Consider the following 16,844-nt stretch of genomic DNA (forward strand, 5'->3'; position numbering starts at 1 on the left):
CCTCCCGGAAACACGCCCGAGCCCTCAACTAACCCGAACACCTAGAGGTATTTTAAGATCGCCCAGCAGCCGGCTATTATAAGGGAGTAGATGATAAATCGCAGCACAATAAGGCTTTTGGTGTTGATTAGTGACTTAGACTTTTTGAGGGTTTTTTTGAAGCCGGAGTAGATGTCAGGCTCAGACAAAAATATGCTCTTGATCTTATGCATCAGTTTGTTACCATTGGTTAGCATGAAAATAATAAGGTAAAGGTCTAGCTCGTAGATGATAATGTAGACAATATTGAAGCAAAGAAAGCCTATAAGGTTATAGCAGGCTTGGGCGTATATCCCTTGAAGCTCAGTTGACCCATTGCCAAGGAGGTTGGCTGGTACACCTAACATGGTGTGCAGCCCTAACCCGAGAAAAATAAAGACTACGTTCTTGAATATTGGATTGCTGATAAGGCTGAGAGATATGTCGAAACTCCCCGACACCACCCAGTTAAGAAGAGTGCCAATGGCCAGTGTTATCGCATTTAAAACCAAGTTGAATAGTACGGCTATAGAAGATCCAGTCTTGTCTACTTGGAGTAAAATCAGTATTAAAAGCGTGGTTATTTGGATTGTTGCATGAAGCCCCACATACACCTCCAAATCAAGCCGGTTGGTGCCATATACTTGTTTAAGATTAAAGAAGATGCCAAGAGCGCGGAAAGTAAAGATAATGGCGCAGAGGGTAGCTATGACTGTCTGGGCCAATATAGATTGGGAGTTGTTAAAGATTTTCTTGATAGCCTTGTCTATTGGAATTTTGTGCTCCTCAAAAGACTGCTCTTGAATGATAAAGTTCATAAGAGAGTCAATTGCATCCACCCCATTGTCCATGTGTTCTAATGCTGGGTTTTCTAGGCTTGCTTGTCTGCCTTGGTGGATAAGCACGTTTTTTGCGGCCCTGGTTTGGATCTCGTCCTGCTTTCGCTGCTTTTCTGTGGCTTTAAACGAGGTTCCATACTCTCCCCGGAGCCCAGCCAGTAGCTCAGCATAGACCCTGGAGTAAATAAACAGGCTGATAATCTTTGTCATTGCCAGCCCAAACACCAACCCCAAAACAACTAGCTCAAAGGCGTGAACCCCTAAATACAGCCGGTCTTGGCGGTAAATCGACTGGTACATATACTCTAAAAAATCGTAAAGCTGAAAACGGCAGATAGCTCTCTTGTCATGGGCTCTCATAATGGTCTCGTGTGCTCTCCACACAGCAGCCGGCACTGTGTTGTCAGAACCTCGCCTGATTTCTCGAATCACATCCGGGCTATTCATAAAAAATAAAAAAGGTCGTTACTAAACTCTTAACCCAAACCTACCTAGACTATTTTTTGGTAATTTATATCTATCAAATCTGTTCACCTATGCAAAGGAGGGGGCGCTTTCAATGAACCTCAGACTCCCTCAACCAGGCTTTGGAGAATTTCTGCGGTATAGGTGGACTGTGCAAGAACGAGGCTTCCGTACAAGCACTCTGCTTGCTCAAGCGGCTCTTTGTGGCCAAGCATAAAAAGCGACCTGATGAAGAGGTGCCCCGTGTCTTCGAACAGACAGCAGGTCATGGCCACTGCGCTCAGATAGAACACCCCAACAGTTACCTGGACCTGCCAACTCTTTGTGTTTGGCGTAAGCACCCAGGCCCCTCCCAAAACAAGCCCCAGGCGGGCCCATTGCGCTTGGTGCTTAAAAGCTGACAAGGACCACCCAACCAGCACCACCTTAATGTACCGCGCCGGCATACCACACAGTCGGGGCGGCAAACAAAACCTGGAATCTTCATCCTTGCTCTCAAGCCACCTCTTCCCCAGGCAACAGGCGGCTAAAACAGACAGAGCGGTCCACACACTCTTCATTGAGACCTTTTTGATCACCTGGTAGCGAATAATCCCTACGAAAGCCAGAAACTCCCCCGTGGTGCCTAAAGCATCCACCACCAACCGATCGCACTGTTTAAGAATCCGCCCGTTGTTTACCGCTTTGTTTCCTGCCAATCGCACAGTCTGGAGTAGAGCTCCTACCTGAAGAACCACCCGGAGCAGGAAAGAGACCACCACCCAGAGGAGCGCACCAACACAGACTTTGAACATAAAAACACAAAGAACTTTCCATTTACCGGGACGTTTCCATTTACCGGGCTACTGTGCCTGTGCGCACTTCCTCCTTTGTGTAATACCGAAACAGATCAAGGTTGGTGTCTCCAAGTAATCGTTTCAGGGAAAAGGCGCCCATCTGGAGGGAGGAGACTTCTTCACCCGGTGTTTCTGCTTTGCCCATTTCCCTGTGAATGGTTTTCTCGCAGTAAGCAACCCAGTACGCAAACCACATTGCTATCACCTGGGTGGCCAATCCGTTGAGGCCGTCCACTATAACGTACCGCGCAAAGAGCGAGGTGTGCGGAGGAAACATCTCTACAAAGAAGACTATGCACGCGCAGTACATGACTATCCGCAAATTGTCCAGACACTCCCAGACAAAAACGATCTTGGTCTTATACCCAAGGTTCCACTCAATTACGTGGTGCAGGACCAGCCTGGGCAGCGCCAGGCACTCTTCCGGCTTCCCCAGCTTCTTAGTGCTAATAAGAACATAGACCGTCGCCATGTCTGAAAATACAACAATAGGTCCTTCTCCGAAATAGATGGCTTCTGGTGACTCTATAATATCGTACATGTAGATTCGCGCACTGTCCAGTGTGTTTTTGATGGTGCCAAGTACCTTGGAGTCTAGCATAGTCTGATTGTAGAGTAGTGTTCGGAGTGGTGGCCGAACACAAAATGGACTATGCCCAAAAGTTGTTACCACCATCCAACACGTGCATGCAGTGGCTAGCAACTTTAAAAAAGTTGTGTGGGATGCATCAAAACCGACCGACAGTCCTACAACACCGATGATTCTAACCAGCTTTATAGTCAGTGTGAACACATAGTATTTCCTCACCTGACCAGGCTGTTCCCCAAACACAGACCCCACAATCTTGGTTCCATACCCTATGTAAACGTCCAGCCCTGTCATAATCAAAGAATGAACTAAAAATTGCATTGCCGTTACAATCACTAACAACTCAAAGCCAAACAGCTCTTGTAGAAACGCTAAATTACATCTACTTCCCCAAAAAACCTCCAGTCCCACAGTTAGCCCATCTTCCATGTATTGATTGATAGAGGGCTCTATTTGTTTGGACAGTGCACACTTAGCCATCGCCAGAAAAAGCGCGTTTCTAACCAAACACCCCAGCGTGCCCCCAATCACTTTCCACAGGTGCCGTCTGCCATATACAAAGACTCTTATTGCATTTACCCCCCCAACCACCCCGACCACCATTGACACCACTAGAACAGCCCACTCTACCCAAACTAACATGTCCATATTTTTTCTAAACACCAAATTTACTAAACTCTAGGCTTCCAACGGGCTCCACATACCTATACCTGCCCTCCCACAGCCCTAGCTCCAAATCTCGTTTAGATTTTAGCCCTATTTATAGTCCAGGCCCGCTCCTAAGATTTCTCCTCCTTCGCTTTCTCCTCCTCCTCCTTCTCTTTCGCTTTCTTCTCTTCCTCTGAGTTAACAACTACCACAACTGGATGCCCGTCGCCCTGATCCTTTCCTGAGTTTTTGACCACTGCCGTGATTAGCCCAAGAACTGCAACTAGCACAACAATAAACAAAATTAGGTATATGATGTTGGAAACGTTTGAAAAGAAATCTGAAAGTGTACTCATTTTTTTCCGTGTTAAAGATTGTTTATAAACAGGTTGATGCCTCCAAACTTCATCAATTGGTCACTTTTGCTACACCAGCACCATACCAGCCCAATCACTTGCTCAATACCAAATCTGCTTTTATCTATTCTCTGGCCCCCGCCTGTCTTTCTCCGAGCCCTTTTCCGGGCCCTTCTCTTTAGAGTCCGGGTTAACAATCACAATGTTTGGCTGTCCACTGCTCATGTTGTTGTTGTTGTTGTTGCAAACAACCTCTTTTGAGCTGCTCTCCTTGCTGGAGCTCCCGGCTACAGACATAAGCAGGCAGATGGCCCCAACAAACACAATCAAAAACAAGGCTTCATACACCAGGGTAGATATCCCAAAGTCTAGATCCAGTAACCCCATCCCCTTCTGCGTCCCGGCCTGTTTATAAATTCTTGCGCCTGATGATCAGCAGACCATTGGATACCTCCCATCACCTCTGCGCCGCCCACAAACCCGAACTACCCCACGTTTCTGAAAATGGCTCGGTGCTTTCGGGAGTTCTTCATGTCAGCCTTCTTGGACTCTTCAGTCTCTTCTATGATCACGCTAAATAAAGGGTTGGTTTCAGGCTCTGGGACCCGAGAAAAGAGAGGATGCGCCTCCAAGCACCCAACCATGTAGACAAATAGCTCCTCCACGTCCGTGGCAATGTAAAGAAGACCTTCTGGCTGGAGAACGTACTGGTAGATGTCCAGCATGGTGCTGGAGACAATGCGGGCCTTGTGCTTCTTTTTCTTGAAGTGGGGGTCGGGGAAGAGAATGAACATCTTGGACACGGCGCCCTTTTCTATGTAGTTGGGCAGAAACTTCATACTGTTCGTTCTTACCACCGAGACGTTCTGATACTTCTCAGTTGTTTCTTGCCTGTACTTTATTTTTAGCCTAACGTACTCCACCAGCTTCTTCCGTATTTCCATGCCCAGGATGCGCTCGGCAGGATACGCCTCTGACAGCTTGAACAGCAAGCCCCCATACCCGCACCCAATGTCTACCATTGACACCTTCTCTCCGTAAGCCTCGGGGTTTAGCGGATATTCTATGTCGTGGTCTGAGAACGGGTTGCAGTGGGCTCGTTGCCGATGGTGTCTCTTCTGGGGCTCTTTCATAAAATTTCTCAGAGACTGGTTTTAATTTCTACATTGCTGAGGGCAAAGGCGTAGTCGTGGTCAAGAATGCTCTTGCACCGCGCAAGGCTTTCTTCATAGGACTCGCCGTGGAAGATACTTACCTTAGCCATGGCCACCGTTGTTCTTTTGTTAACCGACCAAACACGAAGGTCATCAACCGACTCAACCGCTGGAACGGTTAGCAGAGCTGCTTTGACCTCCTCCACGCTCAGGGGAGAAACATCCATCAGCGACATAAAAACATCCTTCCCCAGCCTAAGCGACCCCCCTATCCCAATAAGCGTGCAAATAACGGTGCAGGCCAAGTCAACACCGACCCAGGTGTTGTTAATAAAAAGGGCAATTGCACTGATGCACATCCCCAGGGATTGCATGAGGTCGCTGACTATGTGGACGTACAAAGAGTGGGCATGCATGTCCGTTTTGTTCATGTAAAGAGAGACCCCGAAGTTGGCGAGGTTAATGCCAAGCGAAAAAAAAGACGCCCAGAGAAGAATCTCCCTGTCAACGCTCTCCGGGGCCAGGAACCGGGTCAGCGACAGGTAAAGCAAATAAATAGAAGGTACCCATAGAAACGCCAAACTAACACCTGCGCTGAGCACCTCTAGCCTGGCCAAACCAAAGGTGTACTGCCTCCCCGCCTTGACGCGTCTGACAATCGCTGAAGAGATAATGCTGATGCAGACACAGCAAAGATCGCTGACCATGTGAAACGCCTCTCCAAGCACCGACACGGCATTGCTGTGCTTGTGGGCCAATATTTCAGCAACCATTAAAATTACCGTGTTAACCAGAACCACATACATCCCATACGAATGCTTCATCAAATATTGACAAATAAATTTCTAAATAAAGTAAAGTGAAACGCTTTATTCGTCGTTCAAGTTGTAGTAGTGCAAACCGTACGTTCCGGACTGATCTATCTTTATGTGTATCCAGTCCTTAAGGCCCTGCTTGTGCAGGTACTTTCTCAGCAGCTGCTTAATGTAGCACTTTCTTACGTCGACTCCCAGGCTAAGAACAATCTTCTGCTCGGCCTTGTTCAGTGAGAGGGTTAGTGGTCCTTCTGGAAGGGCGTCAGTTGTGTGTCGGCTAAGCTTGTGGCTTACTTCCAGAAAGTTCATGCACTCTTCAATATCGAACAGTTCATCTTTTACCATGTCTTTGCAGTTAACGATAAGCTCTCTTCTGGTCTCTGATACTGGATTGACTATTCTTTTGCGTGCCATGCAGGGGATAAAATTAAAAAGTAAAATCAACCAGGAAAGAAAACTCTTCCCCAGCAAGAGGCGGTGTTAGCCAGGGCAATAAATTAAGCTTCCCCGGGGTATAAAAAGAGGCTGAGTTTTGGAGGTAGGCATCTGGGACGGAGAAGCTTCGGCAGGTTTGGGCAACCAGAAGGGCGGGGAGGCTAAGAGAGACGTCTGGGAGACTTACAGCGGCTGCAAGCACTGGGGGGAGGTACGTTCGTGCCCGTTCAAACAAAGCGTAGTTTCTGGCGTGCTTCCTCTGTCTCTTTCGCAGGGACATGGGTGGTGTGGGGAGGAAAGATTTAGCTTCTGAAGTTTATTTTCTGGCAATGCAGGTCCCGTCAAGGCTGAGGGTGTACTCGCTGGCGAGGAAGAGCTTTGACTGGAAGAAAGTATCTGCATGCATGCCCAGGGAGTGTGCTTTGTGCTTGAACTCGGAGAGAGACAAGTTCTCGGCCTGGTTTTCTTGCCGCGAGAAAAACGCGCTCAGCAGGGCCAGGACCTGCTTTGAGTCTTCCTCGGGCTTTGGGAGGTACCTGCTAAACTTCTTGGTCAGGGCCCTTTTGACAGCTATCTTCTGGGTGCCACAGAAGCTGTCCAGAACCACGGCAATGGCCAGGTCCACGTCCCTCTTTGAGACACACTCTCTCAAGTGGATGCGGGCTGAAGCCTCTGAGATTCTGACAATGGACTCAACGTGTCTGACGGTGATGGGCATTCCCCCGGCAAAGGTGCTTTCTTTTCTTAGCGAGGAGTAGAGCGAGGTAATCCTCTCGGTGTCAAACGCCTCAAAGCGCGGGTGGACTCTTTCTCGGGCGTAGGCAATGTACTTCCTGAGGAGGTTCTGGGAAATGGGTCCTTCAGCATACGCCGAGGAAAGAGAGCGCTGGTGGCTGCTCACGATAAAGGTGGCTAGCTCCCGGTCGTAAGCAGGGTTGCACTCGTCCTTGACCACGCAAATGATATCAAAACGGGTGATGATGGGATCTGAAAGGTTGACGTTCTGTGAAAAGGTGTAGGAGGGGTTGTACTTGCCTCTGATTGGGTTGGCGGCAGCAATAACGGCACACCTGGCCTGGAGACTAGTGACTATGCCTGCCTTGGAAATACTGATGCTCTGCTGCTCCATGGCCTCGTGGATACTAACGCGGTCGGTGTCTTTCATCTTATCAAACTCATCGATTAGGCAGACGCCTTTATCTGCCAAAACCAGGGCCCCGCCTTCAAGGGCCCACTCCCCCGTAACTGGGTCTTTACGAACCATTGCCGTTAGACCGACTGCCGAGGCGCCCTGGCCCGTGGCAAACACCGCGCGGTGTGAGATCTTCTCTACGTACTTGAGAAGCTGGGACTTTCCCATCCCCGGGTCCCCAAGGAGGAGAACGTTGATGTCCCCCCTTACCTTGTGCTTGCCGTCCGAGTGCTTTGGGACGCCTCCAAAGATAGAGAGGGCAATGGCTCTTTTAGCTTCGTACTGGCCGTGGATCGAAGGAGCTATGCTTGAGATAACCAGCGAAAAGATGTTCTCGCTCTTGGAAAGCCGCCTGATTTCTTTTTCGTCCTCTGGGGAGATGCTAAACAGAGAAGACTCGTCGCCTTTCTTAACAATCGAGAGTGCTTCGACTGAGGTGAAGAAAATAGGCACTCCGTTACGGCTGCTAATGGAGTTGGTGAAGTTGTTCTTGTAGGTGCCTGTCAGCTCAATCTCATCTCCAGGCTTAACGTAATCAATCAGGTCATGGAGAACAATCACCTCCTTAGCCCGGGGCAGCCGGCCAGAGGGCACCGTTCCAGGGACCTCTTGGATGGAGAGCTTTTGGAAGTCCTTGTAGATCGTTTCGGTGGTGTTCACCACTAAAGAGCCACCGGCCTGGCACTCTAGGCACCTGTTAGGCTTAGCGCTCTCGCTCTCAATGAGAAAAGGCCCAAGAATGGCCTTGCACTTGGTGCAGTTGTACTTGGCCAGTGAGAGAAGCGGATAGATCCTGCTTCTTTTGGTGATGATCCCAACCACCTTCACCAGCGTGTTCAGGTGCGAGTTTCTTAAATCTCTTATCTGATCAAAACTTGGTATATTGATCACTCTAAAAATCAAAAACGGTCTTATCTGCGAATACTTTGGGAACAGACTAGATACAGCCGTCTGCAAGGCTTCGTTCGCAATTGGAAGGGTTTGGATGGGCAGAGAAACTACCGCCAGAGCAATCGAAGCGTTAAACTTTTCCAAATCGAAGTAGTCAATGTACAAAGATTGCATGTTCATTGATGCCATCTGCTTAATCATGCCAAGGTACTTTTTGTTGTCGTACGCCTTCAAAAAGTGAACTAGCTCTTTCTTCACTTTCTCTCGCATCTCAGAGCTGCCAATGGTTTTCTGGAGAGCCTCAAAGTCGTCGAGAGACTCAGACTGCTCCTCAGACTCTCCCCCGCCCTCAGACCACGCTGGCTCAAAGGAAGGGTACCCAAAGGTCTGCGAGATCTCCCTTTCGGCCGACTCAAACTCTCTTCGCGTCAGAGGAGCAACTTCCTCCTCGTCCTCCGTTTCATACCTGTCCAGGTGTGCTTGGTCGGCGTAGTCTTTGGTAAAGCCTTCCCCGAAAAGGTCTTCACCGTCCTGGTCCATTTCCAGGTCAGAGCCTCCAAGAGAGAGCCTGTCAAGCTCGTCTGAGTTTGAGAATGCGCTGCTTTCGTCGTCCCGGTCCATTGATTTCAAATTTTTAATACCACGCAAAAATGGAAGACACAAAGGCCTCAGAGCTTAAGAGAAAAACAAAGTGCCGATTTCCAATTGCCAGAATAAAGAAGATCATGCAGTTTGACGAAGAAGTGGGAAAGGTCAGCATCTCAGCCCCCATTGTGATCAGCCACGCCATAGAACTCTTCCTTATCGATCTTCTCAAGGACTTAGAGACCGATGCTAAAAGCAAGTCCTCCAAGAAGGTAGTTCTCTCCCACCTAGAGCACTGCATCCAAACCAACCCAAAACTCTCTTTCCTAAGCAGTCTTTTCCCCACTAAGAAGTAGGCCAGGTGCTGGGTACCGTGGGCCATGTGCTGTGGGGCTATGTACCGTGGGGCCATGTACCGTGGGGCTATGTGCTGTGGGGCTATGTACCGTAAGAGTAGTGTACCGTGGGGCTATGTACCGTAAATAAAGATGCATGTATTGGGGCTATGTACCGTAAGAGGGGTGTACCGTGGAGGGGTGTAAGAGGGGCGTATTGGACAGTTTAAAGTATTTATTTTTTTTAATATTTACACCCCCTGAATGTCAAAGCTAACTTCTTTAGATACAGTCATTAGACTTATGGAAAAGCAAGCTAACATTAGAAATATGTCAGTCATTGCCCACGTAGACCACGGAAAGAGTACCCTCACAGATACTCTTGTCGTGAAGGCTGGAAGTTTATCCGCAGAGAAGTCCGGGTCAAGATTTACCGATACCAGAGCAGATGAGCAAGAAAGAGGTATTACTATCAAATCCACCGCTATTTCCATGCAGTTCAAGCTTAAAGAAAACAGTTTCAACACATACCTGAAAGAAAAAACAGACGAGAACCACTTCTTGATCAACCTGATTGACTCGCCGGGACACGTAGACTTCAGTTCTGAAGTAACTGCAGCCCTGAGAGTCACTGACGGTGCTTTGGTTGTTGTCGATTGCATCGAGGGCATTTGTGTTCAAACAGAAACTGTCCTGAGACAAGCCATCATTGAGAAGATTAGACCAGTTCTCTGCCTGAACAAGCTTGACCGCTCGCTTCTGGAGCTCCAGGAAGAGCCAGAGGTTCTAGCTAAGTCTCTCAGAAACACAGTTGAAAGCTTCAACGTCACCCTCTCAAAGTTCTTGGTTGAGGACGACAAGTCGGGAGCAGACATTAAGCCACTCGACCCGGCCAAGCTTGAGGTGTCTTTCTGCTCGGGTCTCCAGGGATGGGGATTCACGCTTAGACAGTTCTCAGAGTTTTACGCCGAGTCCTTTGGTATCCAGAACAACCCCAAAGCAATGGAAAGGTTCCAGATGAACATGTGGAAGCATAACTGCTACTACTCAACCACCGATCCGTTTGACAAAACAGGAAAGTTCTCAACTTCAGGTAACGCATCAAACCTTGCCTTCATTGTCTTCGTTCTAAACCCACTTTACAGGGTAAGAGACCTCTGCAAACAGGGCGACAAAGACGGCCTAATTACTTACCTTGAGAAGTACAAGGTCGTTATTAAGAGGTCTTCCCTTGATGACATTGCAGACAAAGCACTGTTCAAGTACATTATGAGAAAGTGGCTACCAGCTGCAGACTGTCTTCTCGAACAAATCATCATCAACCTCCCCAGTCCAGCAGAAAGCCAGAAGTACCGGGCGGAGAGCTTATACGAGGGACCAAAGGACGACGAGTTTTGCATGGCTATCAAGAACACCGACGCCTCAGAAGAAGCACCAGTGATCATGTACGTCTCTAAAATGATCCCGCAGGGAACAGGACGGTTCATTGCCTTTGGAAGAGTCTTTTCAGGTGTCCTTAAAACAGGAAGCCCACTTTACGTCCAGGGCCCAGAGTACGAGCCTGGAAAGAGCAAGGACCCAAAGAGCAAAATCGTCTCCAGGGTCTTCCTCATGATGGGAAGAGCAGCACCTGAAATCAAGCAGTGCCCGGCAGGAAACATCATTGGCATCCTTGGAGTCGACTCAGAGATCCAGAAGACGGCCACGCTTTCAAGCATGAAGGGGTCCTACAACATTAAGACGATGAAGTTTAGTGTCTCACCCGTTGTCAGGTACTCCATCTTCCCAAAGAACACCTCAGACCTGCCTAAGCTGAAGGAGGGACTCACTAAGCTCTCACAGGTTGACACCCTTTGCCAGGTACACTACATGCGGTCGGGAGAGATCGTTGTGGCTGGAGCAGGAGAAATGCACGTTGAGATTTGCCTGAACGACCTTGAGAACGACCACGCTAAGGTTCCCATCATTAGAGGAGAGCCCCAGGTCTCATACTTTGAAAGTATCTCAGAGTCTATGAACAACACAGTTATGTCAAAGAGTGCGAACAAACACAACAAGGTTTACATGACCATTGAACCACTCGCGGAAGAAATCTCCAAGGCAATTGCTGATGGAGAGCTTATCTCTAACGATCCTAAGGCTCGGGTTGAGCTTTTCAAGAAGAAGTTTGGAGAGGCCGAGGAGTGGGTTAAGCGGATTCTTTGCTACTCCCCCGACGACTGTGGACCAAACATCATTGTCGACTCCTCTAAGGGCGTCCAGAACCTCAACGAAGTGAAAGAGTTCCTTAAGATGGGCCTCGATTGCGCCGTTAAGGAAGGACCCGTTATTGGCGAACCGGTCCAAGGCATTAAGCTGGACCTTATGGACCTGACCCTCCACGCAGACGCTATCCACAGAGGCGCTGGACAGCTCATTCCCACAATGAGCAGACTGGCTATTGGCCTGATTCTCTCGGCCGTGCCCATCCTCTACGAGCCCATTTTCCTGGCTGAAGTCTCCCTCCAGGACCACATGGTCGATGCAGCCATGCAGGTCGTCAAGGGAAGACGTGGAGAAATCATTGAGGCCATCTACGACAACCATAAGTCGGTGCTTAAGGCATACATCCCCGTCCAGCGATCCTTTAAGCTGAACAAGGAGCTTATGGAAAGCACCGGTGGAGGCGCCAGCGTTAACTTGGTTCTGGCCCACTACGCCGTTGTCCCTGGATCGCTCACCAAAGAGGACTCCCCCATGTTTACCATCGTCAGGGACATTCGAAAGAAGAAGAACCTTGGCGACCTGAAGGAGCCTTCCGAATACTTCTGCAAGGACTAAGACCAATGACTGTGCACTGGCTTGCAACGGTATGCAGTAGTGACCTACTTACAGCCTACAATAAAAGCCTCGTTAGTCTACTGCTTGTTGCGCACCGTACTGTGCCGCACTGTTTTACGTACCACCGCGCACCGTAACCAGACCCCGAAACAGACGCGGCCCAGACCCCGAGACTGACCCAGACCGACCCCGAAACAGACCCCGACATTATATTTATTCTGTTTTTGTTTTTGTATTGGGAATGAGCATTGAGAGTAGCAATGAGTCAATTGTTTATAACCTCTGCGAGAATGAGGATGGCTCAATGTGTGCTGGTGCATGCGAGGACGGGTCAGTGAAGGTCTTTAAAGTCAAAGACTCAGACGTCGTCCTCCAGCAGAACCTTTCCAAGCACAAAGCAGCAGTCTTTGACGTTATGTTCCTTGGAAGCAAAATTGTCTCTTCGTCTTACGACGGAGAGCTCTGCATCTGGAAGGAGGAGGGCGGTGCTTACGCCCTGGAGTCCTGTGTTTTGGTGTTTCAGGGAGGCATCAACACCCTTGGGAAGACAGCCGATGGCTCAAAAATCCTTTGTGGGTGCACAGACGGAAGACTAAGAGTGGTTTCTTTAACGGGAGAGGCTTTGTCCGACTGCTACGCCCACAGGTACGGTGTAACTGGCGTGGGGTCCTTTGACGAGTACCTGGTCACCTGTGGCATGGACGGAACAACCAAAATCTGGAAAGAAAGTGACCTTAGCCTAGTGTCTGAGCTGAAAGACCACCAAGGACCCATCAGAGACTGCAAAGTCTGCCCAAATCCTTACGGGTCCGTGGTTTTTGCCACCTGCTCTGATGACGGCGCAGCCATTGTCTACACCAAAAAAGAAGGCACCGAGTTTGCCCGTGCTAGAATTGCCCTGGGCTCGCCGTGCACCAAGGTTGCCTGGAGCAAGGCGGGCTGTGCCCTGGCCATTGGCTACGGCGAAGGAAAAGGCAAGGTCTACCTCCCAAACGGCCCAACCGAGTGGAAAGAGTCTACGGTGGTTATGCCCTAAGACCCTGGCCTGGCACTAAGCAAATAAACATCTACCACCCGAACCCACACACCCATACCCGATACACCATTGATTCAGCGTTTTAGATAGTGTGTTTCTTTGGATAGGTTTAAAACTCTGCATGAGACGTGTTTTATCGGGAGCTTATATACGAGAGAAACATGGTAGTCATGATCTTGCAAACGTACAGGGAAAGAGGAACGTACAGGGAGAGAGGAAAATACTCCTCCGCCCTGTTCGCAGTCTGGGTCCTTGGGATAACCGGTGCACTTGCTGAGCGGTCGAGAGAGTTCATGAACAACGATGACGTTTACATTCCTCCCGGCATGCTCGGTGAGGGCCTCTCCCAAATGAGCCACGTTGATTACGACATTCACCACGACACAACCATTCCTGGATGGGCCCCGGGTGTTATTATGCCCACCCTGGGCCGGGAAATGGTTTGTTTTGAAGGAGTTTGTAAGCACCGAGGCGGCGGCTCAGACGAGGGCGAGGGAAGCGACAGCCACATTTTTACCCCCCCAAATCCAAAATCACCCGGATTCGATGGCAAAGACCGACCATCTAAGCCGATAGGCCACGACTATTACGGCGGTGGTGGACACGGCTCAGACAGCAGCAGCAGCGACTACGACCACGAAGTTCCCAGCAAAGGAGCCATTTCAGTGTCCAAGCTTGGAAATGGAATGAACTTTGACGAGCAAACGGGGGCAGGGCTCATGGGGCTTAACACGCCGGCCTCGGGCTTTGGGAACGGGCCAACCAGGGACCAAATCCTTGGGACACTTTTCTCGATTGGAGACGACGATGCCTACATGGTTTTAACCGAAGTATCCTTTGACCTGCCCATGAAAACGTTCGTATCGACCGTAGCCATGACTAACGACGAAGAAACAGCCAAGGACCGCCGAGAGTTTCTAATGGAAGAGCTTGAGGGCAAAGGGACTGTCAACTCCTACGACAACGGGCTAAACGTTCTCTACTCCCAGAAAATGAACTTTTACATTCCACGAACGGCTATCTCCATCACCATTGAGGTGGGAAGGGTTGTGTATCCAGAGTCTTACATCAAGATGATCAAGTCAATGCACATTGACGTCTCCCACTTCACCTCCGCCAAGGACAGGGACGGCGAGAAGATCTACTACTTCCCCATCTACAACGCCACCCTGGTTCTTCCCAACCCACAGATGCCCATTGCTAGCCAGGTTCTTATCACCCACGAAGGCTTCGGTCTGAACGTTCTCAAAGTTAAGAGACTTGAGATAATCAAGGGTCTGATCGTTCTGGATGCTGCGGCATACACGGAGCAGGAGAAGGCTGAAGCAGCCAAGGCAATGCAGGAATACCTCAGTGGCCGGATCACCGATTTGTACGGGTACATGGTAGCTAAGTACAACATAAAGCCCTCACTTGACGACGACAAAGAGAGCGACGCCTCAAACGATGAAGCTGAGGCCTCAAGTGAGAGCAGCCAGTCAAGCTACTCTCGCTCAGAGAGCAACTTTGACTACAGCGAGTACAGCAGCGAGTACAGCAACAGCTCGGACAGCAGCAGCAGCTCTGATTCAAAATCTTCAAAATCAAAATCTTCCAAGAAAAGCTCTAGCACAGCTTCAAAAGCACAGCGAACCAAGAAAAGCGTGGACGACTACCTTCAAATTGCCCGGACCTATAGAGAAAAAGCAGCCACCAAAACGAACGCAACCGCTAGAAAGGCTGCCATTGTCAAAGCCCGAAAGTACGAGAAAAAAGCCGCTGCGCTCCAAAGCGACGCTTACAACCGCGAAATTGTCTACGCCAGAAGCGGGGGCACCGTTGGCTCCTCAGAAAGCCTGGGCAGTGCGTCAAATTCAACCTCCACCGAGTCGTCCTTTATGGTTGGTGGCAGCAGCGTTGCAGGCACTTCTTGGTTTTCAAGTACGGTTCACAACAACACCGTTCTTAAAAAGATCATTGAAGCAATTGAATCTTCCACCTCAAGCTCCCAGTCCAGCGGCAGCCTCTATGAATCGACTGTTCGGAACTCAATGAGGTCGTCCTTCTCCTTGTCGGCAGCGTCCCTGATCATGGCGGCGCACATGGCCAATGAAATGCACTACCAGAGCGTTTCGGCCTCGGAGTACGCCTCCAGGGAGCTTAAGAGCTCCATTCTCGGGATTTCCATGCAGCACGCTCTTTTCAGCACCAGCGGAAGGATGTACCAGACCCAGGCGTTCTCTTCCTACGGAGTGACCTCGGCAAAGTCTTCTTCCAACTGGCTGAGCAAGCGAATCTCCAGCCTGGTTAGCACCAGAAGGTGGCTCCAAACCACCACCAAGAAGTTCATGAAGAGCAGCTCTAGCTCTAGCTCTAGCTCCAGCTCCAGCTCAGCCTCCAGCAGGAGCTCGGGAGCCAGGAAGGTGGCCATGCACGCGGGCCAGGAGCACCAGGCAGCATCTGCAGCTATCTCCGCATACAGAAAGGCTGCTGCTGCTAAAACCGCGGCCTCTGCAGCCTCAGCCAAGTCGGCCCAGGCCAAGGCCCAGGGCAACACCAAGCAGGCTAAGTCTTTCCAGAAGAAGGCGTCGGCGCAGACCAAGAAGTACACCAAGCAAATGTCCAAAGCCCAGAAACTTGCTGAGGCGGCGGCCCGGTTCAAGGACCTCAAGAACGCCGAGTGTGGCCGGCAGGCTTCTCTGTTTGCCGTTAAGGTGCAAACGCCTGAAGCCTTCGTCTCTAAGGGCGAGCTTCTTGATCTGCAGAAAACCGTTACACAAATTCTTACCAGTTCTCAAATCCAGGTTCTGAGCAAAGCTCTTTCGCCAATGCAAATCAGGGTGCTCACTAAGCTCCTGACCCCGCAGCAGGTGCAGCAAACCCTCGTCCACCTTGGCGCCATGACTCCCGCCCAGATCCAGTCCCTCCTCGTTCAGCTACAGATAAAGGGCATGGAGCTCCAAAAGATGCCTGATATTCCGCTAAATCTGCCCAAGCTAATGGGGTCTATGTGCCCAATGAGTCCTGCAGGCTCCGTGTTCCTGGACAAGCTTGATAACGTTACCAACTCGCGCCCTCCCATGGCAGAGCTTGACATTAGAAAGCTGCTCCTCCAGGGACAGATGGTGTTCCAGGTAAGAGAGGACTTGCTCACTCCACAGCAGATTGAAGAACTCCGCCTCCAGGCCAGCCAGCAGACACTGAGGATTCAGCAGCTGGTTGCCGAGGTAGAGGCAAGCAAGAAGGTGATTGAGGAGAGGCTCAAGCAGAAAATGATTGAGGGAAAGAAGCAGATAACTTCGGGGGTGTGCAACCCAGTCATGGGCATGAAAACAGGGCTTTACAAGCAGCCTTTCGACGGCCTGACCTCTAACCAGGGGTTGCAGCTCGGCGGAGACGTCTCTCTGGGCCCAGCAAGGTTCGATGCGATGAGACAGCTGATTGCTTCTCCGCCGGTAAGCTCGTACCTCGGGGTTCAGCCTGGATCGCTTACTAACTCCATCTACAAGAACGTGAACAACAACGATATAATGTGCATTCTTTCAAAAATGCAGATGTCCGATCCAAAGTTTGCGAAAATGCCTGTAGAGGAGCGATCTCTTATCAACGCCCGGTACGGCAATGCACAGGTGAAGCTGGGCCAACTCTTTGGAAACCTAGCCCCACGTTTTGAGCAGGCCATTGGCTCTGCGTACAATCTTGTTAAGAATGCGTCTGTCAAGTGCCAATCAGGAGGTGAGAACCAGATGCAGCAGCAGATTCCTAACTGCCAGATCACCTCGCGTTAAATCTATAACCTAGCAAGATAATAAACTGCCTTTAAAACTGGCTACCGTGCTGCACCGTTGCGT

At 50.0% G+C, this 16,844-nt stretch overlaps 11 protein-coding genes across 11 annotated transcripts; 4 read left to right on the forward strand and 7 right to left on the reverse strand.

Annotated features, from left to right (window-relative positions):
- Positions 1-41: 41 nt before the first annotated feature.
- NEDG_00802 (uncharacterized protein) lies at positions 42-1,304 on the reverse strand (the record flags this gene model as incomplete). Its single annotated transcript, XM_067688220.1, has 1 exon — positions 42-1,304. The coding sequence occupies one exon, from the start codon at positions 1,302-1,304 to the stop codon at positions 42-44; it is 1,263 nt and encodes a 420-aa protein (XP_067544317.1).
- A 119-nt stretch (positions 1,305-1,423) lies between these two features.
- On the reverse strand, positions 1,424-2,116 carry NEDG_00803 (uncharacterized protein; the record flags this gene model as incomplete). The annotated part of the gene is made up of 1 exon (XM_067688221.1): positions 1,424-2,116. One exon carries the CDS (start codon positions 2,114-2,116, stop codon positions 1,424-1,426), a length of 693 nt encoding a protein of 230 aa, XP_067544318.1.
- Positions 2,117-2,156: 40 nt separating this feature from the next.
- Positions 2,157-3,395, reverse strand: NEDG_00804 (uncharacterized protein; the record flags this gene model as incomplete). Its single annotated transcript, XM_067688222.1, has 1 exon — positions 2,157-3,395. One exon carries the CDS (start codon positions 3,393-3,395, stop codon positions 2,157-2,159), a length of 1,239 nt encoding a protein of 412 aa, XP_067544319.1.
- An 841-nt stretch (positions 3,396-4,236) lies between these two features.
- Positions 4,237-4,884, reverse strand: NEDG_00805 (tRNA (guanine-N7-)-methyltransferase; the record flags this gene model as incomplete). The annotated part of the gene is made up of 1 exon (XM_067688223.1): positions 4,237-4,884. One exon carries the CDS (start codon positions 4,882-4,884, stop codon positions 4,237-4,239), a length of 648 nt encoding a protein of 215 aa, XP_067544320.1.
- An 8-nt stretch (positions 4,885-4,892) lies between these two features.
- NEDG_00806 (solute carrier family 3 (zinc transporter), member 2) lies at positions 4,893-5,729 on the reverse strand (the record flags this gene model as incomplete). Its single annotated transcript, XM_067688224.1, has 1 exon — positions 4,893-5,729. The coding sequence occupies one exon, from the start codon at positions 5,727-5,729 to the stop codon at positions 4,893-4,895; it is 837 nt and encodes a 278-aa protein (XP_067544321.1).
- A 45-nt stretch (positions 5,730-5,774) lies between these two features.
- On the reverse strand, positions 5,775-6,134 carry NEDG_00807 (large subunit ribosomal protein L22e; the record flags this gene model as incomplete). The annotated part of the gene is made up of 1 exon (XM_067688225.1): positions 5,775-6,134. One exon carries the CDS (start codon positions 6,132-6,134, stop codon positions 5,775-5,777), a length of 360 nt encoding a protein of 119 aa, XP_067544322.1.
- Positions 6,135-6,471: 337 nt separating this feature from the next.
- On the reverse strand, positions 6,472-8,859 carry NEDG_00808 (DNA replication licensing factor MCM2; the record flags this gene model as incomplete). The annotated part of the gene is made up of 1 exon (XM_067688226.1): positions 6,472-8,859. The coding sequence occupies one exon, from the start codon at positions 8,857-8,859 to the stop codon at positions 6,472-6,474; it is 2,388 nt and encodes a 795-aa protein (XP_067544323.1).
- A 29-nt stretch (positions 8,860-8,888) lies between these two features.
- On the forward strand, positions 8,889-9,179 carry NEDG_00809 (uncharacterized protein; the record flags this gene model as incomplete). Its single annotated transcript, XM_067688227.1, has 1 exon — positions 8,889-9,179. One exon carries the CDS (start codon positions 8,889-8,891, stop codon positions 9,177-9,179), a length of 291 nt encoding a protein of 96 aa, XP_067544324.1.
- A 243-nt stretch (positions 9,180-9,422) lies between these two features.
- Positions 9,423-11,978, forward strand: NEDG_00810 (elongation factor 2; the record flags this gene model as incomplete). The annotated part of the gene is made up of 1 exon (XM_067688228.1): positions 9,423-11,978. One exon carries the CDS (start codon positions 9,423-9,425, stop codon positions 11,976-11,978), a length of 2,556 nt encoding a protein of 851 aa, XP_067544325.1.
- A 241-nt stretch (positions 11,979-12,219) lies between these two features.
- Positions 12,220-13,014, forward strand: NEDG_00811 (protein transport protein SEC13; the record flags this gene model as incomplete). The annotated part of the gene is made up of 1 exon (XM_067688229.1): positions 12,220-13,014. One exon carries the CDS (start codon positions 12,220-12,222, stop codon positions 13,012-13,014), a length of 795 nt encoding a protein of 264 aa, XP_067544326.1.
- Positions 13,015-13,184: 170 nt separating this feature from the next.
- NEDG_00812 (uncharacterized protein) lies at positions 13,185-16,781 on the forward strand (the record flags this gene model as incomplete). Its single annotated transcript, XM_067688230.1, has 1 exon — positions 13,185-16,781. One exon carries the CDS (start codon positions 13,185-13,187, stop codon positions 16,779-16,781), a length of 3,597 nt encoding a protein of 1,198 aa, XP_067544327.1.
- Positions 16,782-16,844: the final 63 nt, after the last annotated feature.

The sequence above is a fragment of the Nematocida displodere genome (genome assembly GCF_001642395.1).
Source record: "Nematocida displodere strain JUm2807 chromosome Unknown 2, whole genome shotgun sequence".
NCBI lineage: Eukaryota > Fungi > Microsporidia > Nematocida > Nematocida displodere.